This window comes from Drosophila elegans, unplaced genomic scaffold, assembly GCF_018152505.1.
Source record: "Drosophila elegans isolate 14027-0461.03 unplaced genomic scaffold, ASM1815250v1 contig_149, whole genome shotgun sequence".
Classification (NCBI taxonomy): Eukaryota; Metazoa; Arthropoda; class Insecta; order Diptera; family Drosophilidae; genus Drosophila; species Drosophila elegans.
The window spans coordinates 803,203-818,367 of NW_024545513.1; the positions used below are offsets into that span (position 1 = coordinate 803,203).

The 15,165-nt window shown below is 35.3% G+C and overlaps 1 protein-coding gene across 1 annotated transcript; it reads right to left on the minus strand.

The window, feature by feature from the left end:
• Nucleotides 1-1,042: 1,042 nt before the first annotated feature.
• LOC108135943 (glutaredoxin domain-containing cysteine-rich protein CG12206) lies at nucleotides 1,043-13,405 on the minus strand. The gene is made up of 5 exons (XM_017256894.2): nucleotides 13,091-13,405; nucleotides 9,766-11,297; nucleotides 2,182-2,415; nucleotides 2,055-2,120; nucleotides 1,043-1,504 (listed from the first exon to the last, which is right to left on the minus strand). Exons 2-5 carry the CDS (start codon nucleotides 11,035-11,037, stop codon nucleotides 1,331-1,333), a joined length of 1,746 nt encoding a protein of 581 aa, XP_017112383.1. The 5' UTR covers nucleotides 11,038-11,297; nucleotides 13,091-13,405; the 3' UTR covers nucleotides 1,043-1,330.
• Between the last annotated feature and the right edge of the window lie 1,760 nt (nucleotides 13,406-15,165).

Below are 15,165 nucleotides of genomic sequence, written 5' to 3' on the forward strand. Positions count from 1 at the left end.
ATACACCGTTGAATTTGTAATAAAATTTCCAATCGAATGGCATTCACAGTTAAAATTTTTTCAGATTTTCAAATTTCTGCCAAAAATGATGATGTACCCCCTTACAAAAAAGTCAGAAATTTGAACAAAAATAAATTTTTCAAAAAACGTTATTCTAAATCAGGGATGGATGGTATAGGTTGCCAGCTGTTCAAAACAGCAACTCTTTTGACTTTGGGTCTTATTTTGGCAAAGTTATAACAAAAAGACTCTTCAGAAATAATTTTGTTTGAAAAATCGCCAAAAATCCCAAAAAACACATAAAAACATTAGTTTTTGTGTCAAAACCCTGGGAAATAATGGTCAAATGTCGGAATGTCACACACCGTTGCATTCGTAATAAAATTTCCAATCGAATGGCATTCACAGTTTTTCAGATTTTGCCAAAAATGATGATGTACCCCCTTACAAAAAAGTCAGAAATTTAAAAAAAGTTTTTCAAAATTCGGTTTTTTGTGTCAAAACAAAAGTAATGGATAGAATTAGGTCGCCAGCTGCTCAAAACAGTCACTCTTATTGTTCCCATGGGAGGTTTTTAGCTAGTTTAATTGCAATAAAAACTGAGGAACTCAAAAAAATGTTATAATAAAAATGTAAAGCTACAAATAATACAATTTAAAGCGTTAATTTACATCTTGGTTGTATTAAACTTATTGATAAACCAACTAATATGAGTGTTTTTTCCCATAAGCTTTTATTTTATGTGTCATACTTTTAGGGGCAACAAATCAATTATTCGTATTTACAAAATGTTTATACAAATGACATGTTTTTAATTATAAATAGATTAATGAGAGGTGGCACAAAATAACTTTTGTTTTAATAATCGGAGTAGTTTAAATATTCATTTTGTTTGATTTTAACCAATCCTGATCATTATTTTTTTTAACAGACTAATTAAAGGCCTGAAAGCATGCTGTTGATTTTTAGGAAACTAATTAAATTTTATTTGTCAAAATACTTAGCCCAAAAGTTTGCTTTAAAAAAAATCAAAAAAAATCAATTCACATTGATGAAATAGGTTTTTAATTTTATTCAATATCTCTTCGATTCACATATGAGTAGGTTGTTTCGTTTGTGTGGGTGTGTGTGTGTCATTTCCGTTTCATTTCCTTTCGTCTTGTTTCGTTTCGCTCCCTTTTCGGCCACTTATTTCCGGCTCAAACTGCTCTCAAATATCACAACTGTTAATAATAAGCGACTACAAGAATTGCGCACAAAAAAATCATTTTGATATAGATACAAAAAAAATCACTAAAGCTAGAAGAAATCGTGGGCGGCGCTATTTTTCTCAGCAATTGGGGCACTTGACCAGTCCGACTTCGTCGCAATTCATGCACTTGAGGGCCACGAACTCCGCCGTAAAGTGGTTCCGGTGCACCGACTTCTTGGATCCGCTGCACGAAGGACACGGCAACAGGCGATATCCTCCACATGTCTGGCACGTATACGCCGTGGCAATCGACTGCAAAAGAGCAAAACGACTTTATTAAGATTCCATAAGGTAACAAATTTGATAAAAATATAAAAACATTCTGTTTATGAATAGAAGCGGAAAAATAGGTTTTCATGGTTCAAAGCCATTTTAAATACTAGGAATTTGTGGAAAACTAGTTGTCAATCACCATTCTCTGTAAGAGCAATGCATTGAAAAAAAGTAATTATTTTTGAGTTTGAAGTACGAAGAATTTAAATAATAAAAAGTTCAATAGCAGTTGCATTTTTAGCAGGACAAAAGAGATAAAACAAAAAGACAAATTGCTTGCCGGAATCAAAATTATTTAATTATTTTTTAAAAGTCTAAAATTGAAAAAAAAACAAGTATTTGTTAAGGAAATTTCAAAGCTGATTTTGGTGTAAACATAAATAGGAAATAACTGCTACTTTCTGTGCATTTTTTATTAACTAGTTTGTTAATTGCACAGAAAATTAAGAAATTTCAAATGTAGAAGAAAAAATCGAAATTAAATTTATAAAACCTAAGTTACAAAATGTTTTGGAAGCTTTCCACTCACTTTGTACGGTTTCAGCAGCTGTCGCAGTTCGCCACTTTCATTCAGTCGCTCCACAGTGTCGGCATCCTGCGATAAAATAAATTTTCAATTAGCTAACATACTTATTTACTTTTTGTTGATATTTTACCCCGATGTGCTGGCCCTCGACGAAGAGCTGTGGCACCCGGATGGTTTCGTCGTGCATTCTTTCCCTCATTTCCTGCTGGTACTCCACGCTCATAAAGATGTCCCGCTCCTCGAATTTGATTAGCAAAGTTCGCAGGATCTGTTTGACATTGGCGCACTTGGCGTACGTTTCCCTGATGATTCCCATGCTGGTGGTGTACAAAACCACCTTGCCCAAGTCCTTTTCCATGAAGTTCTGTAAAATATATGAGAATATATGAAATAACAATAGGAGTATATGATATTATATTTCAAGGTCTTTATTCATTACTATAAAAAATAATAAACAATGTTCCCTGTAAATGTAAAAATTTCAAAATACGGAATTCAAATACAACTCTTTTTCTCTTTTTCGTTAACAATTTAAAATTTTGATGTGTATGATTTGAAAACTATTTATGAAATGTTAACAAAACTTAAGATGGTTTTTCGGAATATATGTTGTAAAAACAACAAGCTTTGTCTTCGATTTAGCTTGTAGTAATTTCAGCTAGAGTTTCTATAAAAATGCAATCACTGCTATTTGATGAAACCCAACTGTGTGTGATATCTGACACTCGATCGCTGATTCACACCCCAAAATAAGATGTTGGTTACAATAAGCCAACTTGTGGCTTGGCCAATATATCGAGGGCATCTTCGTCTTGCTCCATCGCCTTTGTTTTTAGTTTTTAGTTTTAGTTTTGTTAGTTGTTAGTTTTCAGTTTTCAGATTTCAGTGTTTAACCTTCCCCCCACGGAGCGGGAAAAATGGTAACAGCCTTGGCCAAAACACTTGAGCCACATGGAGAATTGTGGTTACAAATCGCTCGACTCGCTAATTGCCAAGCGAAATAACATACTTGTTAAACGAAACCAAGCCGGTTTATTTTCCAGACTCATTAGCAGATCGCACTTATAGTAAGATCGGGGAACAGAGCGTTCTCTCAGACGGGTTCTTTCAGTGCCATCCATTATTCATCAGCATCATCCATTGATGCCACATACCTCAATCACAACGGATCCAATTCAAAATTACGAATAGCCAATTTGTGTAAATGGCAAATGAATGTCCGAAGTGAAAACTTTGCACACTGCGAAATGCGAATTATTTTTCTCGATTCAGGGTACCTGTTTTTTTTTGCTTTGGGGGTGAAAGGGGAGGGGGGAGGGGGTCTCTTCCGTTAGTCAGCCTGATTAACTAGATTTTCATCGTCGAAGACAGTCGATACCTTAAACTCGATCGAATTTCCCGCGGCGACTAGATGTCAAATTTTGCAAGATTTATTGGCCACACAAACATAAATTAATAGAGCAGGACATATGGCAACTGGCCAGAGAGTTATGATCGTGAAATGTGATCTGAACATGAGAAATGGGATCAAATTCGCTTTTTAAGCGCTGTCACAAGGGAATTGCTTTTCATTAACCATCCAAAGTGCACAAAAAACCGAGCAGATCTTCATTAATAACTAATTTGAGCCATTTATTTCACCAACTACCACAACAGGTTTCCACATTTTTTGTAGCAAAAAACTGGACTATAATAAACTATAATATTATTGGCATTGACTAATAAAACAATAAATCAAACTTGGCTTATCTTGATTAGTAATAAATGCTGACGTTACTAAATTAATACATTTTCTAAGCTAATAGAGTCGAGTTTTGATTAATATTAAACGAATAATGCCCTTTATGATTTAAGTGTATTTTGGATGAATTCTCATCAAGCCAATTAAATACAATTGATCGTTAAATCTATTAATTACCTCATCACATTTAAAAAAAATCAAATAATTTAGTTTTGAATTCACTTAAATATAGGTAAAGATAGTACTCGCAGCAATATTTAAGAGCTATTTATAATAGACAAACTATTCGGCCAACTAAAATACATGAATACTATAACCAAAAATGATTTTTTTTATTTTCAACTAATTATTCTTAAAGTCAGCCTAAAATTTAATTTATTAATTTTTTGCTTTATTTTATATAGTTTTCATTCAAAACTAAAACAGATTTATGTTTTGCATTACATTTTACATTTATTGAAATCCTAGGGTATATGCCCCATCGACTACTTCAACGTTTTTTCGACCTGCATCGGCGCATTGCACTTGCATAAGCTGCAAGTCCACGCCGAACAACCAATTCCCCGATGCCCAACCCCCATCCCCCCACCCCTTCATCATGGATGTATCGCCTCAGGTGGCGGTGATTTAATATATGGCATATAATAGCCAAACATAACGCCGCGCGGAGCGATGTAAACAAATGTAAGGCTGGTAAACTGGTACATTAATAGTTGCCATTTGCCATTAAGCGTCATTTGTGGCTCCTCCAACGAGAGTTCAAAGCCATCGAACGCAATGAACATGTTCATGAGAATAAACAGAAAAAATACATAAAAAGATAACCAACTAAACGGGTACGAATATGAATGAGGTTGTGACCCGCAGGCCAAATAACTTAATAATCTGTACACATGAGTATGAGTATGAATATGAATGTAAATGTAAACAAGGCTGTGAACTGTGAACCGCAGGCCAAATGACAACTCAAAAATCTGGCCATCTTCTGCAGAACGCCAAACACTACAAACCAAAAAAAAATCCAAAAAAAAACCAAACAAAATAAGACACTGAAAAAACAGCATCTTGAGCAGTTTTCAAAAAGCTGCGAAAGAGAAAGCAGGTCAGTTGTTCGGCAAAGGAGGGGATTGGCAATCGCTAGCTTTTGATCTGGAAGTCTGCAGCTCCAAGGAGCCTACAAAAATCTCAATTAATACGTCACACCGGTTACACGTTGCGTAAGCCTTTGTTTCAGTTTCAGACTTTCAGACTTTCAGACTTTCGGGCGGGACGTCCAAAAAAGTGCGTTTCTCGATGCAAATCGATGGATTTTTATTTTATTTTTGGGCAGCGCCACATAATCATGGAAATTAATTTTAAACCGGCCTCTGCCTCTGGCTGTCTTTTATAACCGAAAAGTGTGGGAAAACATCTCTGCATTGAATTTTTTAAGAATTTAAGAAATCACCTTTGAAAGCAATATGAATATTATTTCAATATATCCGAAAAGTTCATCATAACATTTGCATTAAAGTTATTATGTTAGTGTAGAAAATATGAAGAATTAAATAAAGAACAAAGAAATAAGTATTTTTTTCTAATGTTTCTGTTACTTTTGTTTCATAAAAGTTATTTTAATATTGTGAAAGTGAAGGAAATAACTGAAGAAATAATTAATATTTTAATTTGTATAGTTATAGGAAGAATTGTGACATCTTATGTAGGTTTCGTATTAGAAACTTTAATAATATTTTTGATTATTTTAAATAAAGTCACCTTAAAAAACAAAAACATTTAATTTCTTATATAATATTTTAAATAATTTTGTCTCATTAATTACTTTAATTTCAGCAAAGCGCATTGTAAAAGCACTTGTTATTTGGTATTGAAGTGCGGCTGTCGACTTGTTCAGTTAAGGTAAGGTAGTGCCTTGATCTGTCTGCAAGTCGGTTCTCACACCCAGCTATACCTATGTATATATGTTTATATGTGTATATAGCCACCCCCCTTTCTTTTTGCATAAATTCACACACGTACGTGAGCGCAGTGGAAACATTTCACTTTCGTTTCGTTTGGTTTTGGTTTTTGGTTTTTTGTTTTTGTTTTCAGTTTTTTGTTTTCAGTTTTCAGTTTTAAGGCTTTGGTATTTTTGCCCTGAACGAGCTTCAATTTGGCAATAATTGGCTTCTTTATTAAGACCATTCCGGGGGCTGCTCTCGCTGCTTTCTTTTGGCCCTGAATGCAAATTGAAATTGAAATGCAGCTAACGCCCCTCGAACCTTTGTTGCCTAATTGTTCGCCCAGAAATGTATCTTTTCTATTGTACGCTCGTACAGTATAAAATATCGACCGAAAAACGCCATAAATCTGCAGCTCAGTCACGTAAATTTTCGTTTTCATTTTCACTTTCGTTTGAAGGCAAATAGAGATAGTCATTGTTTATCGTATAAAAAAGTTTTTCTTTACGAGTCCTATTCAATTGGGAGTGTTTTGGTTTTTTTTTTGGTTTTAACAATATTCTAAAGATTTGATAAATTAAAGAAAACTATCCTTTTTAGCAACCAGAAATTCTTAAATATTTGTATTTATTATTATTATTGTATTATATTTCGTTTGATGCATAAATAAACCTAGTTTGGTGTAAAAAAAATGAATCTTAGTACAAATAATATTGCACTTTAATGGCCTGATATTATTTGTCATTTGAGATTTGTTTGAGCTTTATTTCCCAGCTATTTTATGTACCATTTGTGACCTAAATGACTTCTTTGTTTATTAACTTGCGTAAAATTTGTTTGTTTAATTGGGGGCAGTCAAAATGTTTTGAGGCAATTAAAAAAAATGAGTTTGCTGGACAATAAGTGTTAAGGACGGGTCAGCAATTTTAAAAACAACTAGAAGGGCCATTTTCCCCCATATTTTGCTCAACTTTTGTACATTGCGAGTGCAATTTGTGGGGGGAAATTATTCAATTAAAATCATTTGGAAGGGGAATTTCGTGAGTAAGTGGGCTTGTCATCGGGTCATTACACACAGATAAGCTTTCGTTTTCTGGCAATACCTATTAGTGCTTAAACTTAGACCCGAATGTGCATATAAATGTGCTCAAACTCAAATTAGCTAAATGATATTTTAATGACACCACTCCAATCGCAAAATAAAACTCGTCTCTGAAACAAAAGCCAAAAGGAATCGACTGCGGCCCATAAAATATAATTCGATCTGTCTGCTTGTTATATCCGATTGTTGTTGTTGTAGTTGTTGCATAATTAACGCATTAGTCGCTCTTTATTATGATAATTTGTGTGTTTCTTGAAAAATTATGCAAGCTGTTTTTAGCCAAATAATTTGGTTTCTCTCGTATTTTTCATGCTTTTTTTTTTGGCAATAACTATATATTGATTTTGGTTTCAAGGTTAGCTTTGCTAATTTGACTAAGAAAAATCGCAAGACAAAAACTTTTGAGTCGTCCAAGAAGTTGACATTTAATTTGATGAGGCAGTAAAACTTTTGATTGAATTTGCGGATGAAAAATTAATGAATTCAGGGGTCATCGAAGATGACAGCCCTATGATATACTTGTCGAATTTTAATTAATTTCGTGAAGGTTGTTGAAAGCTTTGTGAGTCTTGTACAAACGTACAAGTGAGACCAAACTTAGCACAAGCTTTATTTTGTAATTTTTAAAACTTGAATTATTCATTGCCAATTGTTATAAAATCAGAATATAACAATGTTGACAGTTAAAACTGTTTAAGAATTTCCTAACAAATTAGAAAGACTTATATAATGTTGATTATATATTTATATTTATAAAATATATATATAATATATATATGTATAAGTTAGACAACTAAAGGCATAGTTAAACCCAAAATATCACTAATGGCAGTTAAAACTATTAAATAATTTCTTGACAAATTACAAAGAACATTAATCTTGTATAATTATTCTACATTTTCCAAAACTACGTTATTATTCATATTTTAAAACTTATTAAATACATTAATAATTAAGAAAGCTACTAGCATAGTTAGCCAAGTAACACTTTTACCGATCTCATAATATTTTACCAACCAGTTTAGATACGAATATTAGATAGTTGTCGATATTGCCCAACTTGCAGAGTAAATTCGATACGCCCAGTCAGGTAAATTGATTTCGCAAACTCGAAAAGGGCGTTCGAAAGAAAATGTGTAACTCAAGACCCCATATATAGTACACAACATCACAGAGCAACCAGATGACTGGGCAAAAATCTAGGGCTTTTTTTTTCTGAAGGTGCGAGCGTGGCCAATTCGGTCTCAATAAAACCGTGATTCGACGCGCTCCCCCCACCGAAAAATGGGTCAATTAATTTAGTTTTTTTTTTTATTTTGGATTTTAGATTTTGGATACCCCCCGTCAGAAGAGAACTTTCCCAAAAGAGAAAACAGAAATCAAAAGTAGTAGTGGTAGTGGTAGAAAAAGAGGCAAAAAGACAAAAAGACACTTGCAATTAGTCAAGTGGCGGACCATTTAAGCCGGCATTTATCTAACTTATTTAGCCGACTATCTGAGTTCGTACTTCCGTCAGCTTTCTTTTGCCTTTTCGGATCTCGGATCCATATAGAGATGAAGGGCGTATGTGACATATTAAGCCACTTAACGGCAAGCTCCGCAAATAGACAGCGGCAGTCAGGTGTTAATTGTCTTGCGAGTGAGAAATTTCTCAAAAGTAATCATAGTGAAATAAAAAATATGAGGACCCAAAACCGAAAAACCGATGAATCACATAAAAGTCTGGACTGGCTTTCACACGGGCCAACAAACGAGCCCTCACATGCAATATATATGTATATATATTGATATAAATATATGTTGGCATTGCATAATGCCGTCTGAATGCATCTGTGTCTCTAGTTTCGGCTGCATCTGTAAAAGTCAGCGACCCAAAGACAAAAGTTTAACAATAACAAATAAAAACAAAAATGCTAAAAATTACACACACAAAAAATGAAAAAGAAATCCATAACGAAACCGAAAACTTTCTCAATGGATAGATAACACCCACATGCGATTGAATGAATGTTTGTGTGAATCACCTGGCCAGTTTGAATATTTTGTGTATTCAATTAGGCTTTTGAAAATTCCCATGCGCCAATTCAATGCAAACTAATGCCAGACCTATTTAAATAATAACATAATATTGAAATATATAATATCAACCAGAAAATATTCTCCTGAACACATTGACCACATAGAGGTATTCATTCAAATAGAAACAACAACTAACTCAAACACTTGATTGGCCCACTCATTTTGGAAAACATTAAATTGCTTGAGTTAACTGAAAGTCTAATTGCAGTTGTCAAGGTTAATACTTAATAAACATTCTAAAATGTTGATTTAAGCGATAGAACAAATTGAACTTGGCCTAAACAGAAAAAATCATGAACATCTATTTGAAAACTTCAGGGCAGACGCTTTTTACAAATTTCTTTCACTGGTGGTGAGTGCAAGTGAACTTAATAACTTTCATTGCTCAAATGTTTTTCACTTAACAAAGAAATGTACAAAAAAATTCACTTGCAGTTAATACATTCACTTGGTGAAGACATTCACTGAATACATTTTCAGATTGCACTTCTCCATGGCTTTTGATTGTTCACTAGGTTTTGCTATAAAGCCATCTTACATTGTTTATTATTATTATACTATATAGACGTCTGTGTTGTTTAAAGTTATCTTTTGCTTGTTTGATTGATTAGCTAGATCTGAACCCTCTTTTGTTGCAGTGAATTTATGCTTTTTTTTATAAACATATTTGCGAAAATAACAAATATTGCATTTTTTGGCATCAAGCTAATTTGAAGCCCGAATCAAATACAAATATTTCAGTATTTTAAGATATTTAAAACTTTTTACCTACGGGTTAAGTAAAAGGTGGTCCTATATTGTATTGACTGCCTGTTCAGCTCATTTACTCCTACGACGTTGGCTGGCCAAACTCACCTTTACATTGGGCTGCTGCAGCTGCAAGAAGGTGGCTACTCCATTGCGCACACGATTCTTGACGCCCCGGACGGTTCCCTTGGCCGAGCGAATGGTGGAGCTGGCGGACTGCTTGCCCTCCGTCCGGACATCCCGATATCCGGCGAAGTGCTCATCCAGCGGCTCCTCCGGAAAGGCGTGCGCCTCGTACTCCGTCGACGAGCTGGAGTTGAAGCTGCGGAAATTGTCGTGTTCGTGGACGTGAAAGGTGTAGTAGCCATCCGCCTCGAATTGCAGGGGTCGGCCATCGATTTTGGTGGCCAGCGGACCACCGATTCCCGACTCCCTTTCCCTGAGTCGTATGTCCCGGAGCAGCGAAGTGGGCAAAAGTCCGCCGGAGTGCAGGGAATCGCAGCTCAGCGAGGAGTTGCTGCTCTCGTCGCCCTCTTCGCTGTCGTCGGTGAGGCTGTAGGCCCTCGGGGGCGGATTGTTGTCGTCCGCCTCGTTGACCTTTAACCTCGTGGTCTGCAGATGCAACTCCAGCTGCGGTGACCTCACCTTATGTTGCTGCTCTTGCTGGTTTTGGTGACCCTGACCCTGACCCTGACCGTGACCCTCCAGGTCGCTGCCCGTGCCACTGTCCAGAGTCTCGCATGGCGAGTACTGACCACTGGTGTCCACGAGATAGCACAAATGTTGCTGTTGCATCTCCTCCTCGTTCAATTTAACCACACTGATTTGCTTGCCCAGTGATCGCGGTTGACCCTGGCTTTCAATTTGAATCTTCACCGTATTATTATGCTGCAATGTTGCCGCTGTGTCCGCTGCTTTTGCTGCTGCTGCTGTTGCTGCTGGCTGACTGGCAGCAATTTCACCATTGCAGCTGATTATGGTCGGTGATGTTACTGCTGTTGCACCGGCAATTTCTCCGCCAATGCGCAGCAGCAATTGTGGATAGATTTTGGTGGTCGGTGGTGTTGCAGCTGTTGCTGCCGTTTCTGCTGTTGCTGCTTCTGCTGCACTGGCTGCTGCTGTGTCGTAACTAGTTTCCAAATTATCTTTGGTTGTTGCTGCTGCTGTGTCGCCAAATGCCAGCAACATGCCAGCCTGGGACTTGAGCGACATTTCAGTGTTGCTGCTGCTGCTGCTGGTGCTGCTGTTGCTCTTGGCAGTTGCTGCTACTTGTGCTGCTGCTGCTGCTGCTGTTGCTGTTGCCACTTCTGGCGATTCGATGATTATGGAAATACCGCGCATTGGCTCCAATCGCGAGACATTGCTAGTAATTGCCGCCATGGTTCTACAGCATTTGATTTGGCTTTATGCGATTCCGATTCCAATTCCGATTCCGATTTCAGATATCAAATGCCTATATCTTATGCCTGCAGGCTGATGCAATCAAATGCCGGCTAATGATGTTGCTGCTGTGCGTTCCACTTGTTGCTGCTGTTGCTGCTGTTGTTGATTTTGCTGCTGACCGTTGCCAAGTGCCTTACAGTTAGACGACCGCATGTAGATTGCTGCAATTGCTGATGCAGCTGCTGCTGCTGTTGCTGCTGCAAAGAAGAAGCAAACCAGAATTGCGTTTAGAAGACACTCACAGAAATGTATTAATTAACACATTTTATAAGAAAAACGATCTGCGTTTCTCAAACCATTTGTTTCATAACGACCTAAGCAAAACAGTTGTTGCTTTTTGCGACCTTGTATTTTTGTATACATAAATTAATAATAATATTCTTATCATTATTTAAAAAAAATTTCAATAATATTTAAAACTGTTTATAACGTGTTGAAATATCTAAAATGTAAGTTTTTGAAACATTTTATATAAGAAAAGTTCTCTATATTCCAGAACATTCCATAAGCTAGATATAGCGACCTTAAAAACCCTTACTCAGATTAATAAAATCACCCTGAAATTAAGCTAAAATGTATATTCCTATAATAATTTTGAATATCATTCAAAAAATGATGTATAAATAATTTCAAAAATATTTATTGAAAACTTGCTTTTAACGTATTAAAAGTCTTAAAAGTACTTATGCACATTTAATCTTATTATTATGAATACTATTTAAAAAATAAATATATATATTTTCAATAATATTTCAACGTATTGCTTATTTTTAAAAGTTGCTTCGCATAGGCAAACACTTTTTGTGCATCTTTTAAGTATAACTGATTTTGGGGTCATATATTTCTGAGTGTGTAAGCCGCCACACGAGCTTGACATTTAAGCCGAAGATGATGCCGAATAAATGTTAAAAGCTTTGCAGGCGTACGAAAAAAAATCGGATGGCAAACCAGAAAAAACAATAATCATAATAATGATAAACATGAAACCACAAAAAGCAGACAGAACCGGCAAAAGAATGCCATTAAAACAAAAGGGAGACGAGACCCTGAAATACCCTGAAATTTTAGAAGGTGACGCCACCTGGTGGCTGAAGTGTCGCCACCTGGTGGTAGGCGATTTCCTGTGACAGGAACTTGAAACCTGTATATTGATAATTTAATACATATTTTCTACATATTTTGTTATATAATCAATCCTTAAAATAATAATTAAACACTTTCCTTGCCCATTTAATATCTTAATTTTAAATATATTATATATATTTAATATATATATATATATATATTTATTCAGGAAACACCTTGGAATTTTTATTATTAATTGGAAGCCAAGCACAAAGGATTTCGATAATAATATTTATTTTAATTCAATAAATAAATTAAATTGAATGTGAGTTTTAAATTAAAGCGACACTAAATAATTATATAATATTTAAACAATATTAAAAACCACAGATGGAAGGGGCTCCAGAGATATAAATTACAACCCAAGCTCCTGTAAAATGTATTCGTGTCTAAGTTTATAAATCGTAACAGAAAAAAATGGATTTAAAACTACTGCAACTAATGTTGGCAAACTATTCGGTTTCACATGTGGCATAATTACTTATTTTCTACGAAAAGAAAATGCTTTTTTTGAGTTGTTTGTGTGTTTCTCTTTCTTCTTATATTTCCAGGCGATAAAAGAATAGCCTAAAAAATTCTGTTTTTGTGACACCCATTGTAACGACAGTGGGTCAAGTCAGATCAATTAGTGCAGCAACTTCTTGGAATCGACAGGGAATGTTCTTCGGAGTAAAGAACAAGTCGGGATTTACATTTGAATAGCTGGGGAACTTGAAATATTGGGCGCGCTCTGCCCGCGGCATTTTTTGTTCGGTTTTTTCCGATTTTTTTCTGTTTGGAATCTGGAAACTGGTTACACTTGAACCTGGTATTTCTCCGTTTTTTTTTTCTTTCGTTGTTTGGAAATATTTGAAGCGGCGCTTACCCGTTGTTGTTGTTGCTGCTGCTGTTATTGTTGCTGCTGGCCTGCATTCGCCGCTTATTGCACACTATTTTCATTACACACACACATCGAAAAATAAAAAACAAAAATCTGAAAATTCGGAAAGACAGTTTTGCACTTTGAGAGATTTTTATTGGGGTATATTTTCCATATATTGCACACGCACGATGGCTGTCTTTTCGTTATTTCTCGTGTTTTATTATCTCTGTTTTTTTAGATATGGAATTGATCGGTTTGGAAATATTTTCAGTACTCGCCGCGCGTACAACCCATTCAAAATCGCGCTGGCAACTGAAAACCGCAGCAACAAAGTCGCTTTGGGTTGGCGTGTTTCGCCAGGGATTGTTTTTTTTTTTACTTCTTCTTCGTGTAGCACCATCTCTTTCTGCCACACAGTCTCCATCTCTTTCTCAAGCCAGTTGTTGTGGTTTTTTAATTTTTGCTTTCAAGAAACTCACAAAAAAGCAGCAGCCGCAGAAATTACCTGAAACAAAAACAAGAAAGCTGCACTTTCGACAAGCCAAGAATTAAATACCCTTCCTATTGTAGTTTAAATCAAATTTAATAAATATTTATTTCATATATATTTTAAGTTCGATTTGAAGCTGAAAATATTTTAAAATATTATTTTATAATAATTAATTATATTGTGTGATACAACTATGTTATATGTTATGAAATTGATGTCAAAAGCGTATTAATTCAGTTGTAAAATTAAAGGGACATTCGCAAGCTAAAGGCTTTAAAGAAATTGTAATCCTTCTCTTAAGGTTTCAATACTTAAATTGGTATTCATGCTATTTCAATTCTTGATAAGAAATTAAATATTAATATTAAAAATTTTGAGTTAAATTTAAGCCGTAAAAATCGTATCCCTTTTTAGTACAAATTATTATTGTAATATTCTAAAAAAAGTTCTTTTGAAAAGAAACCCTTTTCCTTACAATTTTATACGTTAACTTCAATTTATGTAGTAGAATTTATCCAAACATTTTTTTAATAATTTTTTTTAATTAATTTTTTTTGTTACAAATTGTCTGAAAAAATCAAATTACCCTTTCGACAAGTACTACAACTATGCGGCGCGAGAATTTGTTTACGTGCGCAGGCGCAGCCGCTGTCGACGTCGCTGCTTCTGCTGCCGTCGCAGTCGCTGCCTCTGTCGACGTCAACGTCGGCACTTGTCCGCCGCTTTTATTATTGTTATTGTTGTTAGTGCTGGTGGCGCAGTACTCGTTTGTTGCCAAAGTTAATTGTTTGCTGCCGCAGCTGCACAGTGGAACATCGAGAAGAGCGGGGCAGCACAGTGGGCACTCGAATGGAATGTGGCAAGGCCTCAAACTGGTTTTCAGTTTTCAATTTTTAGGGGCTCAGGTGCCGCGATTGAGACTTCAACTCTGGAGCAGGAATTCCGCTGGCATATCAAAACCATTCACAGGTAAAATCGGTCGAGTTTTAACCGAGAAATATGAATGTAGGAAACGTTTATAGACTCTCTAGAAACCTAAACATTGTATATCTAAAATGAATTACTAGAAATTTTGTGTTTTTGTAAAAAGAGTTTATATAATATATATTAATTAATAAATATTAAATACAAGTAAATATCAAAACGACGCATTTTAAAAACGTTGTTTTTCAATTTAATTTTTTTGCTTCTACTTTTTTAATCAAAACTGCACAAATGGCAAAGCGATCAAAAGAAGACAGTCAAGTATTGTTGGGTAAACTAAAGTCAATATTGATGGTAAACATGATACATCCAAAATATATTTTTTGGGGGTACCACTTTTTTATTGTTGTCTTAAAATTTTAAAACATATCGAAAATGTTTCAAAGTGATTTATTGCCCAAACTCGTACACCATATAAAAATATCTATCTCTGTCAAATATTTTGCGTTATAAATAATGCATTTTGACCTAGTATCTTTCCACTTCCCACGCGATTTTGCCCACTGTGCATGCCACTGGCGGTCGCATAAACGTCTTTGGTCTTTTTTTTATTGTGTTGCTGTGGCTGCATTTATTTTTTTTTTGTGGTCTAGCTATTGCATTT